Consider the following 19798-nt stretch of genomic DNA (forward strand, 5'->3'; position numbering starts at 1 on the left):
AGAAATCAAGTGGCTGTGTAATTTTTCTAGGAATTATAATTTAGCCAGAAATCCCTATTTAATAACACTTTAATAAAATTAGCATTTTATCCACTGTGCAGATAAATCTTTTTGCCATAGTGAGTATCTAAACAAAATCCATCAATTCAACAACAGAGCTAGCTCACCCTCTTTATATTTATATTTCCAGGAATATTTTTGGAGCAATGGTACTGTGCATGTTATGACCTATCAATGCTCAAGAGTAAATTATTTATGTTGCGTCGTAGCTGTCATAATACCGTAGTACATAAAGTACTGTTAACAGCTCAGAGGGTGCAGGACAGCAGTATATATAGCAAGGAAAGGAACAAATTAAAATTTTTAAAAACAACCTATAAATAGGCTATCACATGGCTTATGTGAAAATAACTGGATTTTATTTTTATGTATTAGTTATACCTTCTGTTATTTATGGCTCTGTTAGTGATTATGCAAAAAGCTATGGCCTTTTGTTTAAAACCCCCTCAGACTTATCTTCTGTTGGGCCAATGTAATATTCGCTTAGTCTTTGTGGGTTCTGTTCAGTCACGAACAAGGTCTTAAATGCGCCAAAGATCATCTTAAAAAGAGACCCAGTTCATTTTATTCTAGAACATGGCTTTAGCAAAGGCTCAACTCACCAGCTAAAGAGACACTCTGAGTGCTTGTAGACTCCAAAATTTACTTTCCCATGTTAAATTCTATGCATCATTCTTAGAGACTATAAAGTACAGGATTACATGTTGGTACTGTATCTTTTTATGTAACAAGTCCTGCCACTGCTGTTTACCCAAATGAAAAGGGATTAGAAATAGCTCTAAGAAGGATTCAAGTGTCCATGCAAGTATATAGACTACAGTAGTGCTTCCACTTGTCACTATATATATAGCATGCAAAGAGATCTGAATGATCAAAAATCATATTTTGAATAACAGAAGCTTCGTATACTAGACCAAATTCCAACTTGTTACAGGATAGAGAAGGGAAAATTTTTGTCTTCCAAAGCTTCCTTAAGCTTTGCCTTCTTTTGAATTCCCTGTTTCAGACATAGCCCAAACCATCATTTAAAAGCAAAAACCAGGTTAATACAAAATGAGAAATGGTCAACCTCCAGCTCCCTAAAACATCTGGCTTTTCAGGAGAAGACTGCTTGCACAACCTGCTCTTTCCTGTTCCTAACCCTCCAGAGGTGTCCGTACTCTTTTGGGGATGCCACTGATGGATGAAATAACTCTTGTCTCTTGAGAAGTAGGATCTCTAGAGAGGCATAACGTAATCTAATTTCCCTCCAGTAACACCAGGAATCCTCAAGGGAGATTTTTTGTAGTCCATCTCCTCCCTCTTGAGGAACAGGGTCATCAGAAAGAGCTTCTGACTCCTTCATTGTTCTATTCCCTAGTCCAGTTCATCTCCAGAAAATTAAGGTTTTTCTGCAGAGGTTGCTCAAACGCTGAACTCCCTGCAATCCCCAGAAGCAGAATTTGTAGCGACAGACTGCTCATATCTTAACCCACCACTTCCAAGATAGCAGGACATTCATGAGGCCTGTTCTGCTGAACTCACATTGAGGAAGGCAGCTCTTTGGTAAAGATGTTACTTATTTCTCCATGTGCTTTTGGGTGAAAGAGAGGGTGACTGTTTTTTTTATTCTAGTTTAAAAATAATTCCAAATTAGAAATCAATATAATGTTAATGACTAAAGTGATGTTCATTGTTTTTCCATATATATACACACACACACACACACACACACACACAAAAGAGTGTACATGCATGTACAGGACTGTTTTGGTGGAAGAACAATATTTAAAAATTTATATCAGCACTGGAACTATCAGTGGTACAGTACAGCACAGCCAACAAAAGAAAGAGACTCAGCAAGTACTTCACTGTATGTCACACTTATCCAATCCTGTTTCAGAGCAAGGTCATCTAATGGCCAAATAGTACGTAAACCCATAATATAAAAACCTACTAAACATGAATATCTTCACAAAGAATCATTTTAAGTTTTGCTTCAGGAAGAGATTGTCTTAAGTTATGTAGTTTGGATCTGGGTTCAGATCTGAATCCAAAGGTCTTCAAAGTTTGAGGGGATTTGGGCTGATCCCTAGTTGCTGTTTTTAGTTTCTTCCATCGCCCTCCATTCTCTTCTCTTTTCCCATTTATGCCCTTCACCAAAGCACTGGCCCAGAAGATATATCCAGTTTAAAGAATTATCAGTTTACTAGGCAAAAGTAATATCAACCTTTCTTCCACAAAAAATCTTTTACATAGTATTGGCTCCCAATACATCTGATCAGTAGGATTGCTATGAGGGAAGGAGGGAAAACGTGTGTTCTTAGTCTATTATATGTGAACTGGGTAAAGCATTCAGATCTATATCTGGTTGGTGAAGTCAAAAACAGTAATCAATGTTGTCCTTTCTGGCATATTGTCTTTAATATCTCATTGCCTAAGATTTTAAAAGCTGGGTCAACAGAGAGGATTTCCTTTAATGTCCAGGCTCAGTGCTTTAGGTATCTATTTTTTGGTAAACTAAGATCAAGCTTTCTGCAATTGGCCATTATTCCCAGAATTCTTTTGTTCTTTGAGCTGCTGTGATTTTCTAAATATCTTAATTTAATGTTTAAAATCGTGTTATCATTATTTCCAACTACACTGGTATGTGGCTATCCAGAATCTGGGACCTCTAGTCACAGTCTTGTACACTCTTATCAGCAACACCTGATTGTCTAAAATACTATTTGGATGAAATCAATTTACATGGGCTTTCCAAAAAGTCATAGTATGTTCTCTATGATTACTCTTAGTTTGTCAGTTCTTGCATCTCCCTCATGGATTGATTCATGGCAGAGCAAGCATTAAGGTGAGTTAGGGATCTAAGAAAAAATACAAAATAGCTTTAACTGTCTTATGTGTTGTAACAACTTGAGGGTTAAAAAATGCTGTTTCTTCATTGTTCCCTTTCAGTCTTTGGCATTTTGCTTGGGCAAAGAACTAAATATTCACAGTTAGTTGGTAATAGTGCACCCACAAAGCCCATATTTGTATATGTATATCTACCCTTTGGGGCATACAGTTGGTTTGTGTATGCAAATTCAGGGTTTTCAAGGCTCAACAAGTGCACGTGCATTTTGTGGACATTTCAGTTTTGTTTTCTTGGAAAATTTGTTCCAGTATATCTAATTAGCTTATTTAATAGGGTTAAAAAGTTAATGGCCTAATTTTCAGAGTGATAAACTTTCGCAATTGGTTGTAAAGTCAATAAGAACTATGGGTGCTCAGCACCTTTTGAAAATTATGTCTTATGTTCATACATTGGTAAAAGAAGATACAAAACGTAAGCTGGTAATTGGGAGCTCCTGGGAATGTATCGGAATGCTTCTGCTTATAAACAAACAGAAGAGGTGGAGCCCAATCTATAGTTGAAGTTGATTTTAGCAGCATATAGTAAGAGGAGGGGAAAAATTGTCTCAACTTCAGAAGTGTTATTAACCAACACAACCTCTTGCAAAATAGCTCTAATTAAAAATGGAACTTGGAATTTTCTGCATAAAATGAATTATCCTTTGGAAAGTAACCACCATAAGAACAGCCATACTGGGTCAGACCAAAGGTCCATCTAGCCCAGTATCCTGTCTTCCGACAGTTACCAATGCCAGGTGCCCCAGAGGGAATGAACAGAACAGGTAATCATCAAGTGATCCATCCCCTGTCACCCATTCCCAGCTTCTGGCAAACAGAGGCTAGGGACATCATCCCTGCCCATCCTGGCTAATAGCCATTGATGGACTTATCTGCCATGAATTTATCTACTTCTTTTTTGAACCCTGTTATAGTCTTGGCCTTCACAGCATCCTCTGGCAAAGAGTTCCACAGGTTGACTGTGCGTTGTGTGAAGAAATACTTCCTTTTGTTTTAAACCTGCAGATTCTTTAGGGATCTATTATAACTTCACCTTCAGTTGGTAGGATGATCTTCAACAGTAACAGGTAACGAAGGGAGTAGCTGCTGTAGCCAACATATTGCTAAATGTATTGTGATAAAGATTTTCCACAGTTGCTTTGTTGTCTGATTGTCTCACAAAAGCAATCTGGATTAATTAAGGCCACAATCCTTCAAAGACTTACACATGGGTTTAACTATATACACACTCCTCATGGTGTGTGAAGTGAAGCATGTAGGTAAATCTTTGCAAAATTGGGGCTTTCGTGTTTTTCTTTCTGGTCTTACTATTTCCTCAGGACTCAACTGATGAGTGTTCAGTAAGAGACAATCCCTCTCATGTCTGCTCCTTATATTTATTAAGTTAATTACTATAACGGTAACCCTTATTTTCTCCTTACGGGTAAGCCCATAATTTACTGAAGTACTGTGTTAATGTTTGTTGTTTTAGGAAGCCCTGGATGATTCTGAAGTAGCCGGAATCTGTGCAACATCAGAAGTGATTCGTTATGAGTATCATGTCTTGTATTCCAGCAGCTACGAAGTACCTGTGCTTTACTTTAGGGCATGCTTTTTAGGTAAGACTTGTTATACATTAAACACATAGTAAAAGAAAAAAATGCAGGGATGAAGTGGAAGCTTTGAAACAGATTTTGTACTCAACTGGCAGTATAATAATCATGTTTAATATAAAAAATATGAGATAGGGTGTTCACTAGTAAATTTTCTGATACTCCAGACACTGTGAGCCTCAGGACCTTGGAGTAGATGATATCATCTCAGCCTGGAGAAGTCTGATCTTTAGACTCCTGGCATCATGCCCATAGTTGACGAAACCTGCTGGCCATTTTTCTTTTTTGATTTCTTTAAATGAATACAAAGAACTTAAAGCTACAGCATCAAATTCAGCCATGGAATAAGTAAGCTGTACTGCAGTGATTTCAGCTGAGTTGCGCCTGCTTATTTCAGAGCTGAATTTGATCCACAATGATTAGGTCAAAATTTACATTTAAAACAGTCTGTATGCTGTCTTTCTTTCTAATTTAAACAGTTTTTAAAAGTTACCAAATATTTTAAACATAAAACCAACATAAAATCAGTTTGCACTGGAAGAAACAGTTTTAAAACATTGCATAAAATGACTGAAATCAATAGTTTATTTTCTCCCTAATCTATACATCTTATCACCCATTGCCCAGTTACTACTGCCACTGTGAATTCACTCTGTCTCCTGTCAGGAAAGTGGAACACACTGTCTCCCTTCATAGCCACTGTTAGTCATGCTTATTTAATCAACAAGCATAGAGTGATTATACTGCAGCACTGTCTGTGCTTCTCTCCTCTTCCCAAAGACAATGCACTTGGGGCTGAGGAGTTGGAATCTTGAGGTCATTTCTAAACTTTGTCTCCTGCATGGCAGATTTTGTGTTTTGAATGATCTTCAAATTTTATCTTGATGAAGACATCTGAATGTTGTCTGTGATATTTTTCTTTTTAATTAAAAAGTCACTTAAGCTGCTTTGACTGTGTTTGGTAGATTTAATCACTCATGGACTTATATTGTTTAATCACTTCTAATTTTGCAATGTTAGCGTTTTAACAAGCACTTTAGATTTAAAATTGAAGAACAAATTCTCAGACTCACTGGTGAAAAGATTTTAGTCTGAGGTGCAATTTCTAAGAACTGATAATTTGGGGTAAATGTTCAAATTGGGGAATTGGGGATACAGCTCAGTCTCTGTAACCACCAAACAGATCACAAATTCTCACACACTTCATGTTGCAAATTTATTCCTAGGACTGTTACAAGCATTTACAAATGTGCAATAATCTGTCATTAAACTTGTTTTGTAGGCAGAAGAATAAAGAAACTCTTGCTAGTCAGTAACTTTTGCTGTCTCGAAATAACATAGTAAGAGGCTGATTAATTTATTTGTGGTGCTGAAAAATGTCATCTTCTTGGTTTTAGTTGAATTAACAGTATACCTTCTCTGTGTAAGAGAATGGTGATGCTGCAGGTAGAGGAAACAGTATTTCTATAGTACTGTACTTTCATATAATTAGTATTCACTATAAGCAGTTAATCACCAGAGAAGAGCTCCCAGAGACAAAACAAGTTGTTTAGCTTGTCAGCATCAGGGAATCGGAGGTGTTGAAACATGACTTCTTATAGCTGGAAGTGGATATTACAGAAGCTGGTGGATGAGCTAATGCACAATCTTAGTATTATGTGCCAACAGCTCCCCTTGCAGTACAGAACTGTAATTGTTCCTACAAGTATAATTATGTTTTTAACACACTTCTTGGGAATCTTTCACAGTGGAAAATTATGGGTTTTTTGAGAATTTCTGGAGTCATCTGGAGTCTCTTTATATCCTTATTAACATTTTTCTTTTGGTTACTGGCTTGAAGAGAGGAGGATACAAATACTGGCATCCAACTCTTTTTTTTCCAGAAGAATATTCTATTAGTACTAAATCTCTTATTTTCATTCTGTATAGCATAGTTTTTTGGATATTGGAAATCCTTCCTTTGATACAGATTATCTACTTACTGCCTCGTGCTATCCAAACCCCCCAATATGACTTTTTCAGACTATACAGATCACTATTTATGACAGACATCTGAGCAAGCTTTCTCCTTTGCCTTGCCTGGTCTCCACTTTTGCCTTTTCATTATGATGCTACTATTCTTCCCTTGATAACCCTTTGCCCCTTTTTCTTCTGACAGCCACTATTGTTCAGCTTTTCTGTTTGCTGAGTGGGTGGGAGAACACCCCATACTCAGACCTACATCAGCTCGGTGGTTTGAGCATTGGCTTGCTAAACCCAGGGTTGCGAGTTCAATCCTTGAGAGGACCATTTAGGGATCTAGGGCAAAAATCTATCTGGGGATTAGTCCTACTTTGGACAGGGGGTTGGACTAGATGATCTCCTGAGGTCCTTTCCAACCCTGATATTCTATGAATTCATTATTTATCTGCTTACAACATATGAAATTTGGCAACTCTGTAAATTGTTATTATTGCATATATATTAGGTGGTAAGAGCAGTTCTTTCCGACTCTCTCTCTCCCCTATGTGGTCCAAAGTTCTCCAGGCCCAGGGCTACAGGGACCCTAAATCTGGAAACAGGATCATGTTATTAGGCCAGTTCACTCTTTTTTAATTTAATTTTTAACTTGCAAAAATGTAAATGTAAAATTGGTCTTAACAAACTAAAATCTTGGTGTTTGAAATATTTTGGAACTTCCCTTGTGTTAGAATCATTGTTAGAAAATTATTTTGTCTCCTCTGGAGTTCCCTGGGATCCTTCATTTCTCCCCTTTTTGGTATAGTACATCCCAAATATCCTGCATTGCTAGGATTCTCTGGAGTAGGTGGGCTGTGCATGGTTTCCATTGAAACCTGTTTGTATCTCTCTTTACATTAATGAGAGTGGATTGCAAGAGATATATGTGAGCTGTGACCCTTCTAGGGACTTTGATCATCAGGCTCCCACAGGAAAGGGCTAAACTGGAATCCCAAACTCAGATTCCGCACTGCAATATTTTAAGCGGCCATTAGACCTGTAGGCCAGCCTAGGAAATAATAATTCCTCTGTTCAACCAGACTAAATAGCTTTGTATATTTTACAATATTCATGAGCACTTCCTTACATTGTCTGTTATAAAAATGACTGGTGCCAGCACACCCAAGTCTGCACCCTCCCAGGCACACTATTTAAAAAAAAACTGTTCTAGAACAATTACATCCTTCATTTCTCCTATTGTATAAGATTCCAGCTTGAACGGAGTTACTCAGTCAGTCTCTGGCTGCACCCTAAAGGGAAAAAAGGCTCCCCAAGAAATTGTTTCTTGAACTGTTCCATTAAGATTCTCAACTGTTCTTGGCTGGCAGCTTTGAGAGCCTCATGGTCAGTGGCAACATCTTTGTCTGGCTTTAATTCGCATGTACAAGAAGAGCGAATGAGCTGCAGACATTAATGGCTGATTCTCCCTTCAGTGTATTTCACAGGGTCAAAGTTGTTCTTTATCCTCATCCAAACTTTATACCTACCTGAAACTGACCGTCTCCTAGAATTCTTCCTGAAATCTCCTCCTTATCCAGGGAAAATTAAACTACATTACCCTACATGTCAGAAGGACTTGAATTTGCATAGAATGAAAACATTTAGGGACGATATCTAAACTTTTTGTAGACTTTGAGGGTCAATTTACAGGAAAGACCTTTATGCCTTAGTGAGGGCAAAGACTTCATCTGTGAATAATGACTAAATGTGATGCCTGATGCCCTTGTTCTAACAGATATGTTAGAAGCATCGTAGAACACAAGGAGAAAGTTCTTAGGCATCACATATCCCTCTGAAACAGTCCTTCACTGACTCCTGCTGCACCTCTGGCAAAAGGTCCAGCAGTGAAAGCGTGCGTTCCCAAAGATGAAACTGGTATAGAACCATTACAGCTTGGTAGCAGGAGACATCCCTGGAGTCCCAGAGTAATATACTTTCCTTCCCCCAAATTCAACCTTCTTCATTGCCTTTTTCCAATGGAAGTCCTTCATCTTCTCCCTAGCTGCTGAGACTACCAAAGATCCAAGAGTAGGATAGCTGAAGAAATACAGGAATCCTTGTTGAAGTATTTGATGTAGCCTATTAGATTTCATTGAGACAGCTTGTGTAAGCAGTCAGCCTTCTTGGATGCTGGCATGAACCAGAAGTCCTGGGCTGGGTCTAGTAACCCTGCATTAATCAAAAGAGTAACTTTCCTTTTCCTTTAGCCTTCAAGGTGATGTATTTCTATGGACTGTAATGGTCTCTGGCTCCAAGTTTCAGAGTAGCAGCCGTGTTAGTCTGTATCCGCAAAAAGAACAGGAGTACTTGTGGCACCTTAGAGACTAACAAATTTATTAGAGCATAAGCTTTCCGACAAAGTGGGTTGTAGCCCACGAAAGCTTATGCTCTAATAAATTTGTTAGTCTCTAAGGTGCCACAAGTACTCCTGTTCTTTTTCTGACTCCAAGGAATCTTCCATACATTCCAACAGCTCCTGAAGCTGGTCATAATCTTGTGGTTATGCGGATGTAGCGTGTGGACATGGTTATCACTCCTGATCTTCAGGAAAAGAATGAAGCAAGTCACCCACCACTTCTTCCTCCTCACAGCCAGAGGAGGAGTCACAGATGCTGGCTAGCGGTGAAAAAGGAGAATTGGTGGGATTGTGACAGATATGGCTATGTCCTGCCACATTCTTGGGAGACCTTATTGAATTAAGTTTAAGTATCTTTTGGGTCCTTTGTATTAAATGAATAGCTTATGTATTATTGTGGGCCGGGACTGTAGGTAATCTCTCTAGGCAGAAGATGTGATGTGAGGCGTGGTAGTTCAAAGGACTACATTGAAAATGTGCCAGACAAGAATGGACATTTTGGACAATAAGTGTGAAGTGGATTTCCTGGGGAACACCAGGGAGAGGTTAATGCAAATTCCTCACCTCTGGTTAGGCAAAAATCGAGCCTTCCGAAGCTATGCCCTGAGGAGAGGGTTTTTGTCTGCTGATTACCTGATCCCAGGGATTGGAGATCAAAGGCCCAAACCATATAAAGAAATGGCTGAACTGGCCAGCCTGGGTTCTGGTTCTGAATCTAAGGCAGTTATGAACTTCTAACCATGAGGAGAACCCACTTGTGGGTTTTGAAAGACTGACACCTACCAGAACCCATGGGTTGGAGTCAAGGTGACCTCTGATAAGCTTTTTAGAATTGTAGGTTCTTTTATTGTTTTTAATGTGTTTTCTTGGTAATGCTTTCACCTTTAGAATAAATGTACTTACTTATAAAGAGCTGTGTGGTAACTTATAATTGCTGGCATTTATGTTGTTCATACCCTTTGAAGAGAAAGCAAAGCGCATATGCTGGCCTTTTCAAGCAGCCTGGCTTGCTGAGAATATCACAGCATAAGGCAGGGAGCTGCACAGTCTTAAAAACCTCAGTCAGGAGGGAGATAGACGCGAGTCTACACCCAAGAGTGGGGACAGTTGGGAGCCAGAAGCCTTTAAGTAGGTGCCTTCAAGGGACCATGGAGGGGGATTACAGGTGCAATTACCCTGAAACTATGACAGGAATGTAGTGGAGATTGCACTCTAATTCTCTTAGGAGCTTCTGGTTTGTAAGGCCACTATCATAAGGCAAGCTTAGAATTGTAGGACTGCACTCAAGGCAGGACTAAGTATTATCTAGACCATCCGTGACAGGTGTTTGTCTAACCTGCTCTTAAAAATCTCCAATGATGGAAATTCCACAACCTCCCTAGGCAATTTATTCCGTGCTGAACCACCCCGACAGGAAGTTTCTCCTAATGTCCAATCTGGTGCTGCCTGTGGGCCTGAGGTGTAAATACTCGGGGCGCTGAACACCATTCGGGTAGTGAGCTTTCCTGAGACAACACACATCAGTTCTGAGAACAGGACCTTGTTCTCTGGTTCTTTAAGAGACAACTTAGCCATAATGCTCCTGGTGCCAAGCATGGGGTCAAACTAGGCCAAACAAGAAAACAAAACTTTAACTAGAAGTCTAATAAATTAAAACCCTTAATTAACTAAACTACAAGGAAAAAAAGATATGATAGAAACTTGGGAGAACCCCAGTTCAGCTCTCTGGGAATGGAGCCAAGATTTTTACATCTGCAGCAACCTTTCTAACTGTAGAAAGGAAGAAACTGAAGCAGTTGGAATTGCACAGCCCTTATATAGTCTTGACTCCAAACATTCGGTGCCAAGAAGGGATGCTCTTTACTGTTTTCTGGATGTTCCTGAATCTTTCTGGCATCGGGGTGCATAACCCACCTTGGAATATGGAAAAACATTTATCAAAGAAATTTGATTATGCCCATTTCACAGAGAGGTAAAATGTGAAGATCTGAGGCTCTGATTAATAAGGCCTCCATCCTAAGAAAAGCTTGGTGCCGATTGCTGCTGCTTGTGTCTATCTAGATTCATATACCTGGTCTGGTGAATTGATTTGTCCAAGGCCATATACTATCATGAGTTAGTGGCAGTGACAGGAGTAGTATTTGGGAGTTCCTAACTCCCACCTCTTTGCTTATTCCTCTTTTAGACTGTGCTAAAAAAAAAAAAAAAAAAAAAATTCAAACGTTTCCTGGTTGGGCATTTCCCAAGACAACTTTCCCATTTTCCTTTGGGTAGGTGTCAGAGTCCACATTCAGTCTCCACTGTTGCGGATGTATTGGTTAGTGCTTCTTTAGCAGTAACTCTCATGTGCTCCAGGTTCTGAACCAAAATCTTGGAGTCTTTTAAAACTCTAAATTCTTGACATATCATGTGCTGGCTTTTTGACTTTAATGGCACCTATGTTTTGTCAAGGCACAGTAAATCTTGTATGACACACAGGAGAAGTATTGATGTGTGAAACACTTTTCATTTCACTCTGTGACATTGTATGCACATTATTTATATATAAATTATTTGTGAATTAGTTCATTAAACTACAAATTTCCACTTGTGGTCAATGCACTCTGCTCAAAGCAAAGGTGGGGATAGGACATGGAGCTGCACAAAACTTGGCAGCAGTGGCAGGGATGGATAGGTGGGTGCACGCTGGAGGACCTAAGGCCAACTCTGGGCCCTTGACCTTCTCTCCCTTCCACTACCCTGTGTTTGCTGTTCCGGCTGCCATCACCTCCTCTTTATGGCTGCACCTTCCCTGCTCTGATCCAACAGTGGGAGTAGGGACACAAGAGGCAAAGGTGCCACACTGTCCCTTGTGGTTAGCAGCAACAATTACAGACTACTTCTGCTGCCCAGTTGGCTGTGTGAGATCTAGCTGGGCTACAGGAATATGTGATAAGGCTGCTAAATGTATGAACGTTGGCAGCCATAGGGCCTGGGGGACTTGGAGTGTCCACAGAATATAGATGTGTGTTTTGTACAAAATTGTGTGCATTTGCTTTAGGTAAAAGGCGTGTAAAGCTAGTATAGCAAAAACAAGCAAACAAAAATAACTCGAAACAATTGACCAAGTGCATGCAAACCAGTGAACTTCCCAACACAAAACACTGCTCTAGTCAAATGTTTGCTGGGAGTAGATTTCTGCTATTTACCACCCTTACCACCATCACTGAAAAAATAAGACTACAAACACCTCCCTCCTTCCCAGGTTACTTTCTACCAGAACAATCCTCTGGTCAGTCATGCTGCATCCTCCCATAGTCTAGATATTTATGAGAGAAGATTGCCAGACTTTCAGGCACTAATTCTTCCCACCGACACAGATGGTCCTCATATCCATTAAATGCTTGATAACCTGTTACTGCTGGATCAAACCAGGGGAATCACCTGGCTGATTTAGGGCACCATTGGGAAGATGTCCTATCATTCAGCAGACCTAGACTGGTAAATTAAGGTAGGAGCTTATGGGGAAAACAATAGCTAGCTGCAGCTATGCCATCTTTATCAATTCCCAGATGAACTACATTAAAATGGACTTTAGGTTAAGAGTAATTTAGGGTAAAATACATTACAGGGATGGTATAATTGTTACAAAACAATGCAGGAAATTCAGACAAGGTTAAATGTAAATCAAAATATGTTAAGGTACAGAAATGCACAGTTTGGGCATTCAAATAGCATCACTGCTGAGCAGAGTGAAGGCTATGAAACAACAATATATGTTTATGATTAAAGTATTTTAGTGTTTGTTGTCCCAGAATAAACTTGGTGCCATGGGTATGAAACAAATATTTAGAATTAATGGTAATTTTTACCATTATTCTTCATTACTGAAAGTTCCTCTTTCCACATGTCCACCGTCTCCTCTTATTATCAGTGGGACTGAGGCCACAGGCTTCCCTCAGTTAAGATGCCCTCTTTCAGAATAGCTACTACCTCCCATTGTTCCCAATGGTAATTCAGACAAGCTGGGGAAGATAGTGGCCCCTTGCACTGTCAGCAGGCAGAGAGGAATACGGTAAGTGGAGGAAAATGGAGTAAGTGGCCATCTGTGCCCAAGGACAGCCTCTGGCTTCAGTCCCAGCAATAGGAGATGGCAGCCGATAGACAACAATTCTTGGCTGAATTATCTGAAGTAGAATGTTATTCTTTAGTCTCTGCTGAAGGAAAAACTTTCAGTTATGTAGAATAATGACAAAGTATGACCATTAATCCTAAAAAATATTTTTCAAATGTAGTCTATACACAAGACTTCAGTGAGTTAATTATATGGGAAGCTTGAAGAGTCTGTTTTTTCATTACTGAGATCTTTTGGGCCAAACCATGACTGACATCAGCTGCTAAATTTTTTAAAGGACACATTTTAAAATTAATTTTAATTCAGTTAAATTAATGGATTTGTAATTTCTCAGAAAATTTATTCTATAACTCAAAGATTAAGTGCTGTAATTTTGAGGAGGATATGCTGCATTTTTTTATACATAAAGTGGTAGAAATCTTGCTTTAAGTGCAAAATTCAGCTCATTCTTAACTATGGATATTCGACCAGTGCCTCCATAATACTAAAGCAGAGTAAATCCATTTAGAATCAGAGTAATCTATTCAGTGATTTTGGGATCTCAAAGTGCTCAAGTATCACATTGAAGATTCACAGATACCAGGGTGGGAGTACAATATAGAAACCTAGATGTGCATTAAAGTCCTACACTAGAGTATCACAAATCTAGTATATCCTAGATTTTGCATTTGTACCTTCAATTTGGCAGAAAGATGTGGAAAATAAGTTGCCATGGAGCCTTGTAATAGCTGCATAGAGGATGCGATTTAAGAGCATACATTAATCCTTCCAAAGTTAGAACAAATTTAAGAAGCATAAATTAACAAACTTCTCTTTAATGTCAACTGTTGACCTATCCCACCGTAGTCTGTCATCACAACACAGAGGGCATGTTGGTCTGACAAGCCACATGTTCTTGAGGATGGCAAAATATAGTTACTGGATATTGTTAGCTCCTCGAATGCTTAATTTGCCACATGTTTTGATGCTACTGGAGTATGATGCTTATGTCAGAGTAGAATTTAGTGCTGTTTTCTAAATGTGTGCAGAAAATAAGATAAAAGAGAGGCTGTAGGTAGTTGGTTTTTTACTTGTATCTAAACATGACATTCAAATGTTAATTGGATGAATAAATCTTGTTCATTTTACAGACATGAAAATGTCAATGGATTAGCACTATTTATCACAGGATAATGGTCTTCTGACACCCGATAAATGCCAAGATGAAGCTACTTATTGGAAATAGATCAAAATATTCTATTGCTATTTGTCAAAAACAAATATTGATACAAAATTGACATGCTTATTTTCAAAGTGGTTGACACTAATCTTATATCATAATTCTATTTTAACTCCACAGGTAATATCCAGGACATAACAGTAAATACTGTATGAATACAGTTGGGGGAAAAAGTCTGTAGAACACTAAAAAGTATTTACCTTTTGTTTATAGAATTTTGTTTCTCATTCATGATTTGTATTTGTGAAATATTTGATAATAAAAATATTTTGCACTTATATATCGTTTGTCCAAGGAGTTCAGCTTTACAAAACATAATTTAGTCTCACAGCTCTTTTATAGTGTGTTAGCTAAATTATTCTCTCCATTTCACATGTAGGGAAACTGAGCAGCAGATAGTTTCAGGCATAGTTTTAAGTGCACATACAGATCAGGGTTTGAGCTGTGCTACTTGGGAATTACTGGCACAGAATTTGACCAGTTATGTTTTTGCTGTTGTCATGTCTGTTTTGATCTTCAGATAATCAGTATTTTTCAGATTTATATGAAGCATTCTATATATTTAATACAAGATCACTGTGAGAGTATGTATGTGTCTTTTTACAGATGGAAGACCTTTAACTCTAGATGAAATTTGGGAAGGCGTTCATGAATGCTACCGGGCTCGTCTACTGGAGGGGCCCTGGGACACCATTACACAACAGGTTAGATGCTACTATTCTTTTACAGTATGGAATTCATTTACCAAGAGACTAGATAGCATTAGATTCACCGATTAAAATAGAAGAGGCTTTGTGTGTATTGTGCAGTGATTCATGGGTTGGCTACTAATTACGTTATCAGGAAGACTGAAGTGTAACTTTCGATTTAAAATAAACTAATAATTTGTAAAATTGAAGGACAAAGTTAGTTTGTTAGTCAAATAATCTGTTATTGCTGACTAATGTGTTTTAAAGTCAGTACTTAATGAAGTCAGTGTTTTAAAAGAAAAAGTAGCTCAATACTGTACTTGTAACTTGTTTTACTATCCTCTGCTAAAGGTGATCAAACCACATATATCTTAAATGGCAATAAAAGTCACTAGAATTAGTATTAGTGTTCCAATACAGTTATGGTCTTTTCTCAAAAATCCAATAATTGCCCTCTAGAAAATGGTCTAGATCAGGGGCGGGCAAACTTTTTGGCCTGAGGGCCACATTGGGTTTCAGAAATTGTATGGAGGGCCGGTTAGGGGAGGCTGTGCCTCCCCAAACAGCCAGGCGTGGCCCGGCCCTGCCCCCCTGCTTCTTGCCCCCTGACGGACCCCCCGCCCGGGGACCCCTGCCCCATTCCCCCCCCCACCGCTCCCTGTCCCCTGACCGCCCCCGGAATCCCTGCCCCTGACTGCCCCCCCGCCGCCCCATCCAACCCCTCCTCTCATTCTTGACTGCCCGCCCGGGACCCTTGCCCCATCCAACCCCCCCTCTCTTTCCTGACTGCCCCCCTAGGACCTCTGCCCCCATTCAACCCGTTCCCCGCCCTCTGACCGCCCCGACCCCTATTCACACCCCTGCCCCTGACCACCACCCTGAACTCCCCTGCCCCCTTACTGCGCTGCCTGGAGCACTGGGGGCTGGCAGCGCTACAGCCGCGCCACCCGGCTGGAGCCATCCATGCCACCGTGCAGCACAGAGCACCGAGTTAGGCCAGGCTCTGCAGCTACGCTGCCCCAGGAGCTCGCAGCCCTGCCACCCAGAGCATTGCGCCAGCGGTGCAGTTAGCTGAGGCTGCGGGGAAGGGGGAACAGCTGGGGAGGGGCCGGGGGCTAGCCTCCGGGGCCGGGCAGGAGGGTCCCGCAGGCTGAATATGGCCAGTGGGTCGTAGTTTGCCCACCTCTGGTCTAGATTGTGCATGACAAGGATGGACCTTGTGGTAAGGCTCTAAGCAGGACTCAGGAGATCTGGATTCAGTTTCTGGCTTTGCCACAGGCCTCCTATATAACCTTGGACATGTTATTTAGTGTCTGTATTATTGTAGAATTTCCATGTCTCAGTTCCCACTGTAGTAATAGGATACTACTACTTGCTACCTCATCCCCACCTCCACCCCAGCCTTTTTTCTGTCTTGTCTATTTAAAGTGTAAACTCTTCAGGGCAAGGACTCTCTCTTACTCTGTGTTTGTACAGTGCCTAGCTCAGTGAAGTTCTGATCTCAGCTGGGGCCTCTAGATGCTATCATAATACAAGTAACAAACAATGAATCACATTCATAAAAGATGCACAGTCATGGGAATTTGAGCTGTGTTCAAGTTTGCACAGTCCCAAACTATTCTCATTCTTCGTATCACAGCAGTGCTTGGAGACCCCAACTGAGATTGTATGTATGCTGTTTGTTGTGCACTTCTAGGTATTGCCTGTGAGTTTGCAGAATACAACTGTTGTTAATAAGTACCTGTAGTCAATGCATTACTTAGTCTGCAATAGACAGGTCACACTAAGGATGAGCAAATCAGAGTTTAATAAAATCTGGTAGCCGATAAACTGGTCTTCTCCACTGGATATCATGGTTCAAATTGTAAATTTTCCTCATTTAAAGCTGGATAGTGACTAGTTCCGCATTGGGCAAGAACAATGCAATTAGCCTTCCCTTATGCTTATTTGACAGAGCTAGGATCACCCTCAGTCCTTGCATTTCCAGTGCACAAGGACCTGAGACTCTAATGCCAGCAACAGTGCTAGGAACCCCTTAGGGCTAGGGATGGAACAGGCCCTACACCCTCTGTACTTTCCAACAGAGCTGTCCTGGCATGTAGAACGAGTGCATGCTATAACCTGTAAAAATGTGTAGCAGAAGCCTCTGCTGTGTGCACTCCATAAGCAATGTGCCTTCCTAGCTGCTGCACCTCAACACCTCCCCTACCTGTGGGCTGTCGCTGAAAGCCACAATCAAACTCTTTTGTGAAAAGAACAGTGTATGCCACACCTACGGCTATATAGGAAGAGTAAATCGTAATACAAATGTTTCTGAGAATAAAGGAAGTTTCAGTGACAGAATATGTGTGTACTGTGTAAAATTAGAATAATGGAAGCCAAGAGCAAAGCTGATGTTTACCTGTAAAGGAGCAATGAAATAAAACTGCCCTGAGATACATAACACCAAATGGTGTGCATGAAACACACTTATACACACAAGCTTGTGGTAACAGGCTTTTTGGCTGGTAAAATATGCTTTGCACTGAAGCTAATGTCTTTGTGGCACCTCTCCAGGAATAATACACTACATCTTAGTCCAATGTCCAGAGTGAACTTAAATATCAGGGGAAACCATTTTGCAAAACAGAGACAGTTATAGCAGCAAGATATTAATTGAATATAATACTAAGGTGATTTCCTATGAAATGGGGAAATTGCAGAATGAGTTTAACTCTCTTTTCAGGAATAATACAGACTATGGTCCTCAGGGTGATGGCTCAAGGGAATTCAGACATCAGTGTGATACAGGGATTGCTGGCAATTAGGGGCTAAGCCCCACCAATAAGACCACTAATTATTTTGGATATATATTTTAATAGTTTTATACTTTCATTAATTTTCTGTGCAATATCTTCTCCCTAAGGCTGAGTTTGCCACTGGTTTAAAACTGGAATTCCATTGAATTCAGCATGGTTGCACCACTTCACAGCAGTAATGAACTTGGTCCAAAGTCTCCAATTGCACCCTGGTTGTGAAATGGGGTACTGATCCTGCTGAGTCCCTCCTTTCTGGGTATGGCTATGAGTGAGAGCCTGCAAGAAGAGCAGATTTCTATGTGCGGTGGTGTTAATTTTTGATTGATCCAGAGAGAAGCTGAGTGTTGAGGGCTCATTAACATGTGATCCAACCTCCTTTGGTCTGATTGAAAAACAATAACAAGGCAGTGGGGAGTCACTTGGGAGGGAAGGAACCAGTGCAGTTAGTGGTGTTGCCAACACTTTCACATATTTTTAGTGCCAGCTACCACTGGTGTAACAAACACATTTCCCCTTGTAAAACTGGGAGATAGGTATGCCAGACCAAATATAAAAAACTACCATACAAATAAGACTATTCACAAAGGAATTACAGAAGGTAATAAACATACTAAGCAATTGCCTGCCAGTCTCACACCAAAACAGGAGCTAGGACTACAAGAAAGTCTTTTCTAGATCTGGCAGTTGAACTGACATGCACCCTTCTCTGTCTCCTGTCTGCTTATCTGGGCTGACGCACTTGGTCACATGAGATAGATTTAACTAGTTAGGGACACAGGTCACTTGGTGGATGTCACTTGCTAGCTCACCAAATCAAACTGAAAACTCTCAGTATGCCATGAACAGCAATCCGAGAAAGTTCATGGTACTCAGATAAATCATAAAAAATTCTACAAACCATTCACCATTCCAACATGAACAAAATTTTTGAGCAAATCACATCTGGTTCACAATGCCATTTGAATTCGAACTAGAGCTAAGTTTGATATTTTGGATTCTGTAGTTGGTTTACGAGTAGTAGTAGAAAGTCATATCAAGCTTCATTTGTTTTACACATTTAGGATTTAACTCCATTTTAACACACTGGGGGCTTATATTCTAGGAGTCTTACAAAATCTTGCTGCAATACTTTGCACATATGTGTTGCAATGTCAGTGATTTACAAGCTGTGTGATTAAATGCAGGCATATATCTGAAACCAGCATCTGAGATATGAATCAGGTCTGTAAGAGCATAGCTGTAATTACTAGGATGTTGGCGCATATGGTTAAGGTAACCTTTAAACTAATTTCAGTTACTTTAGATTTATTATGGGAAGTCATGTTCACTTGCTGAGGAATTATCTTGAAATATTTTTATTGACTAGCCTGTTTTTTTTATTGCAATAGGCAGAAGTCAACTAGTTAATTTCTCATAAATAAATTAGCTTGATAAGTTGCATAGTGTTTTATAAAGATAGTTGATAAACTGTGATGATTTAATTGCACTTCCTCTCATAATAATCTTTAAATCTGCCAGCTGAAGTTCCAATGATTGGCTTTCTTCCGTACTGAATCTCCCTGGAATTTTCAGTCACCCCTTTTCTACATCATCAGATAAGTTGCTTTAACTGCTCCCATTTTAAATAATACAAATCAATTATACAAACACACAGCTGTTTAACGAAACTTCTAAATGTTGCTACAGGTCTCTGTGGGTATTTCCTGATGGCTCATAATGACATCAATTTAGCACACCTGGTAAGATCTGTGTGAATTGGAAGTGACTTAATGTGGCAATGACAAGAAAATTAAGTAGTATTTATGGATTACTGATGCTTTTTCAGAATTGTTGCCAACTCTAGTTTTGGGTTCTGTTAAAGTCAGTAATGGAGGTGCAGATGTCACATGATTACATCCTAAAAAGTTTAGTGTTAATTTGTTGAGTGTTTTCACAGGTATCTTATACCGGTATTTCCCTCCAGTTCTTATATTTCAGGAAGTAGTCCCTTCTCATCTTTATTAGGATTAGTGGATTCTAGAAATCCATTCCTTCCTTGAAGCTCAGAGTCTCCAAACGTAATTCCATTGTAACTTATCTTGAG

At 39.8% G+C, this 19798-nt stretch overlaps 1 protein-coding gene across 2 annotated transcripts in view; it reads left to right on the plus strand.

The window, feature by feature from the left end:
* Positions 1-19798, plus strand: part of ATG10 (autophagy related 10) — a 123333-nt gene that overhangs the window by 78005 nt on the left and 25530 nt on the right. For both annotated transcript variants that reach the window (XM_024216761.2, XM_029910956.1), the window contains exons 4-5: positions 4421-4547; positions 14835-14932. In XM_024216761.2, coding sequence (XP_024072529.1) covers positions 4421-4547; positions 14835-14932 — 225 coding nt within the window. The remainder of the gene's footprint in view (positions 1-4420; positions 4548-14834; positions 14933-19798) is intronic.

This window comes from Terrapene carolina, unplaced genomic scaffold, assembly GCF_002925995.2.
Source record: "Terrapene carolina triunguis isolate 2854851 unplaced genomic scaffold, T_m_triunguis-2.0 Scaffold69, whole genome shotgun sequence".
Classification (NCBI taxonomy): Eukaryota; Metazoa; Chordata; order Testudines; family Emydidae; genus Terrapene; species Terrapene triunguis.